The sequence below is a fragment of the Gossypium hirsutum genome, chromosome A05 (genome assembly GCF_007990345.1).
Source record: "Gossypium hirsutum isolate 1008001.06 chromosome A05, Gossypium_hirsutum_v2.1, whole genome shotgun sequence".
In the NCBI taxonomy this organism is placed as follows: Eukaryota; Viridiplantae; Streptophyta; class Magnoliopsida; order Malvales; family Malvaceae; genus Gossypium; species Gossypium hirsutum.
The window spans coordinates 55,521,904-55,527,426 of NC_053428.1; the positions used below are offsets into that span (position 1 = coordinate 55,521,904).

General features: G+C 42.0%; 1 protein-coding gene across 1 annotated transcript; it reads right to left on the reverse strand.

Annotated features, from left to right (window-relative positions):
* Nucleotides 1-265: 265 nt before the first annotated feature.
* LOC107961029 (uncharacterized) lies at nucleotides 266-1,300 on the reverse strand. The gene is made up of 2 exons (XM_041111984.1): nucleotides 1,167-1,300; nucleotides 266-848 (listed from the first exon to the last, which is right to left on the reverse strand). The coding sequence occupies exons 1-2, from the start codon at nucleotides 1,298-1,300 to the stop codon at nucleotides 266-268; spliced, it is 717 nt and encodes a 238-aa protein (XP_040967918.1).
* Between the last annotated feature and the right edge of the window lie 4,223 nt (nucleotides 1,301-5,523).

The window sequence follows — 5,523 nt, forward strand, 5'->3', positions numbered from 1 at the left end:
ACAGGCCTTTCATGACACGATCTCCCCACAGTTATTTAAAAGTCTACCAACAGAAGACAAGGGTTTATTCAAATAAAAGCTTAAATTTTGCTCAAGCCCAAGCTTGAACCCACAACTTCCCAGATACCTACAGAGTACTAAACCACTAAGCCAGACATACTTTCACGTCGAAAACACACAAAATAATTTTAATAGGGTTTTCGAGATTTGGGGCATTACAATTCCACCTTCCTTAAAGAAAATTTCGGCCTTGAAATTTACCTGGTCAGAATAGGTGAGGATATTGTCGCCGCACTGCCTCCTTGGGTTCCCACGTAGCCTCCTCAGAACTGTGATTCCGCCAAAGAACTACTAGTGGGATTGACTTCCTTCTCAAGACTTTTATGTCTCGATTCAAAATCTGGACTGGTTCTTCGTCGAAAGTCAGATTTGGTCTAACCTCAATCTCTTTAACCGGTACCACATGCATAGGATTAGAGCGGTAGTGTCTCAGCATGGAGGCATGGAACACATCATGAATCCGCTCTAATTCCAAAGGTAACTCTAACTGGTAGGCAACCGGTCTCAATCGTCTGAAAATACGGTAAGGCCCAATAAACCTTGGGCGTAACTTGACTTTACGCCCAAATCTCAGTACCTTCTTCCATGGCGAGACCTTTAGAAAGACAAAATCCCTCACAGAATACTTAATTTCCTTACGCTTCAGATTCGCATATGACTTCTGTCTATCTGATGCTACCTTCAGTCTATCTCGAATTAATCTGACCTTATCCTCAATATCAAATACTAGCTGAGGACCCAGAACACGTCGCCCACCCAACTCAGTCCAACACGACGAAGTGCGACACCTACGACCATATAATGCTTCGTAAAGTGCCATCTGTATGCTAGACTGGTAGCTATTGTTGTATGCAAACTCTGCTAGCGGCAAGTGATCCTCCCAACATTCTCTGAAGTCAATTACACAACTTTTTAACATGTCTTCTAGTATCTGAATTACCCTCTCTGGCTATCCATCCGTCTGAAGATGAAACGCAGTACTGAAGTCCAATCGTGTACCTAGAGCTTCATGTAACTTCTTCTAGAATCGAAACGTGAAACGAGGATCTCTGTCAGATATTATGGAAACTGGTACCCCATGCAGTCTCGCTATCTCGGAGACATACAGGTTAGCCAGTTTCTGCAACGAATAATCTATGCGAACCAGTATTAAATGAGCAGTTTTGGTCAACCGATCCACTATAACCCACACTGAATCTTTTTTAGAATGCGTTAGGGGTAACCCGCTCACAAAATCCATAGTTACTCTTTCCCACTTCTCATATCGGCATCTTAACCGGCTGAAGCAAACTAGAAGGCAACTGATGTTCTGCTTCAACCTATTGGCAAGTCAAACATTTCGCCACAAACTTGGTAATCTCACGCTTAAGACCTAGCCACCAATATACCTCACGGAGATCTCTATACATCTTATTTTCACCTGGGTGCATAGCATAGGGGCTACTATGCGCCTCTCGCAGTAAAGTCTGCCTCAAATCTGTATCATTAGGCACACAAATTCTACCTCTAAAATAAAGTACCCCTTCACTATTTAGCCTAAAATCTAGTGTATTACCATTCTCAATCTGCCGGAGCCGAAGACCCAATGACTCATCTTCCAACTGTTTACTCTTAATTGGTTCAATGCACACTGGTTTAACTTGGAGCTCAGCCAATAAACTACCATCATCAAATAAGCTAAGACAAGCAAACATTGCTCTCAGATCAGTCATAGCCCTACGGATCAGTGCATCGACCACCACATTGGCCTTACCAGAGTGGTATTTAATTGAACAGTCATAATCCTTAAGCAGCTCAATCCACCTACACTGCCTAAGATTTAACTCCTTCTGAGTAAGGAGATACTTAAGGCTCTTGTGATCCATGTAAATGGTACACTTTTCACCGTATGAGAATACTACTGTGGCCAACACCAAGTCATGAGTCAGATAATTTGCCTCATGCATCTTAAGCTGACGAGATGCATAAGGAACCACCTTACCCTCTTGCATTAACACACAACCCAAACCAACGTGTGATGCATCACTGTAAACAATAAATTCCTTCCCAAACTCCAGCTAAATCAAGACAGGGGCCTTAGTCAGAACTTTCTTAAGCTTCTCAAAGCTCTCTTACTGCGCATCAGTCCAGCTAAAAGGTATGCCCTTACGAAGTAGCTTAGTTAAAGGCACGGTAATCAATGAGAACCCCTCTACAAATCTTCGATAGTACCCAGCCAGACCCAGAAAACTACGAATTTTTGACACAATATTAGGCTGCTTCCAAGCTAAAATAACCTCAACCTTCCAAAGGACAACCCTAGTCCCCTCAGCAGATACCACATGACCAAGAAATGTTACCTCACGTAACCAGACATCACACTTGCTGAACTTAGCGAACAGTTGCTTCTCCTTCAAAATTTGCTGAATCACTTGTAGATGTTCATCATATTCACCCTCAGCCCATGAATAGACCAGTATATCATCGATAAACACTACTACAAACCAATCCAGATAGGGTTGAAAAACTCTGTTCATCAGATCCATAAAGGCTGTTGGTGCATTTGTCAATCCAAAAGGCATAACCAAAAACTCGTAATGACCATAACGAGTCTTAAATACTTTCTTGTGCACATCGGCCTCTTTAACTTTCAGTTGGTGATACCCCGACCAGAGATCTATTTTAAAGCAAACTGTCGCTCCTCGCAGTTGATCGAACAGATCATCAATCCTTGGCAGAGGGTATTTGTTCTTAATTAGTCAACTTATTCAATTGTCTGTAGTCAATGTAGATACACATGGATCCATTATTCTTTTTCACAAATATGGCTGGTGCTCCCCACGGAGACACACTCGGTCAGATAAACCCACGGTCCAGTAGTTCTTGAATTTGGGCCTTAAGCTCTACAAGCTCTTTTGGTGCCATTCTATAATGGGCGATAGACACCGGAGCTGTACCAGGAAGGAGCTCAATCTTGAAGTTCACTTCACGTTCTAGAGGTAACCCCAGTAACTCTTCTGGAAGGACGTCCAAAAATTCTTTAACAATCCTGATATCCTTTACCGAAGAGTCCCCAACATCTGAAACACTAACGTAGGCCAAGAACGCCTCACAACCCTTGCGAACCAACTTCTTGGCCCTAAGTGCAGAGATTACATTTCTTAAATAGTTTTATCGTTCCCCAAATACCACTATCTCCTCACCAGCTTCAGTTCTTAGCACACTCACTTAGTGGCACAATCCAAGCTTACTTGATGTTTAACTAACCAATCCATGCCCAATATTAGATCTAATTCTCCGAAAGGCAGCTCCATAAGATCGGCCAAAAAGATAACTCCTTGTATCTCCAAAAGAACATCTCTAAATACCTTATCTATCAGAACAGACTGCCCCAACGGATGTAAAATAGTAATCTCACTCGTAGGGTTTTCAGCCATAATACTCAACATCCTAGATACCGAGCATGATATATATGAATGTGTAGACCCAACATCAATCAATGGAGTATAAGGTACATTATGGATAAAGAACGTACCAGTAATAACATCTGAGAGTCTTCGTCCTCTTGGCGACGTGCAGCATAAACCAGTGCTGGCTGTCTCGCCTCAATATGTCCAGCACCTCTGTCCGGTGCTCCACGACCACGGTCCATACCATTTCCACCCCTGGCCTGACCTCAGCCTCTCGGTGGCTGCTGACCACCCCGTTAAACTACCAAAACCAGTAGCTTGCACCTGCTTGGGCCTCCATGGAAAATCCTTGACACGATGCTCCAACAATCCACATCTCAGATATGCACCCATCTTCTTCCAACATTAGCCCTGATGGTATTTCCTACAATCAGCACAAAACTATCCAAAAGTAGTAGCAATAGCTAGGGTCTTAACTCTAACTAGCTTATCAGGTCTGGGGCTTTTTTTAAACCTCTGAAAAGAATTTGAGGGCTCAGCATCCCCCTTATCTCTGCCTTTCTCTCTGTTCTGGTCCTCAGTGCGCGACACATCCTCTGTAATTTTTACCTTGTCAACAACTGCGGCAAAATCCCGCCCCTCTAAGGAGCTATTAGAACCCTTCGACCATCCCTGAGGCCATCCTCAAATCGAACACACTGCTCATATTCTGTTGCCACCATCCCACGGGCATAGCGGCTCAGTTAAAAATTCAGCCTCATATTTAGCCACTGTCTTCTCCCCTTGTGTTAAGTTTAGAAATTCCCTTCTACGGGCATCCACATAACTGGCACCCACATACTTAGCCTGAAAAGTAGTCTTGAAAAACTCCCAGGTCAATCGATCAACTTGAGTACCTTCTTTGACGGTAAGCCACCACTAGTAGGCCTCATCCCTCAACAATGATATTGCATCTTTCAATTTTTGCTCGGGGGTTCAGTCGAGGTCGTCCATGATCCTCTCTATGGCCTCGATCCAATATTTAGCCACATTAGGGGCAACTCCAGCAACACTCCTGAAAATTTCTGCCCCATTAGAACTGAGTTGTTCCATAACCGACCCACGGCCCACATTACAAGCACCAGGCCCAGCGACCCTTTCCAGAATCCTCAACATTTCTTGGGACAGTGCATCGTCCCTAGTTTCTCGATTTTGAGACCTTGTCTCAGTCGTAGGAGAAGCTGGTGCCGCTCTAACTTTCTCATTAGCCTGGTGTCCAGAAGACAAAGACCCAGCCCTAGCACCTCCACGGTCTCTGCCACGTCCTCTACCACGAGTACCTCTAGTGCTCATTATCCAATCGTGCCTTTGTCTGTATTAACAGTTTTATGCCAGTTAGTTTATTTTTCCAGTATTTATTACATATATTTTATGAAAAGTATTATCTCAGAGTTTGTTTTCGCAGGTCGCAATCTTGCCACGGTTTGAAGTTTACTCTAACTAAATAGTTTCAGTACAGTTTTACTACCTAAAATAGTCTCAATAATATTTGAAATATAACTCTTTCAATATAAACAGTCAAAAAACTTACCGAATCGGTGCGGAGACTCGATGTACCACTCCTTCAATAAAACATTTGTAATTTATACCAATAACTTTAAACCGTTTAAAAACTATTCTGTTGAAATTTCTACGTTTTTGAAAATCCAAATCCACAGCCAAATTTTGTAACATGGCTCTAATACCACTAAATGTAACACCTTAAACTTAACCTAGACGTTATGGCCGAATCTATGACATTGGAGTGTTTTCCAAAACTTTAATTGATGAAAAATCCATTTTTTATAAACACTTCTTTAGATTCATAACTAAAGGGTTAGGAGGCCTAGTTCATTATGAAAACTCAAGTTGATTAGGTAAAACATTATTTAAACCAGTTTATCACTAACTTTAAAATCGTGTCGGTTACGGAAACCTTTAAAACATCTTGTGTGAGCGTAATGTTTTCAGAAAAACATTTGTTTATATTTTTATGAATATCAGCATCCTATTACTAACAGATGAAATAAAACAATTAGATAAATAAATTCCAAAT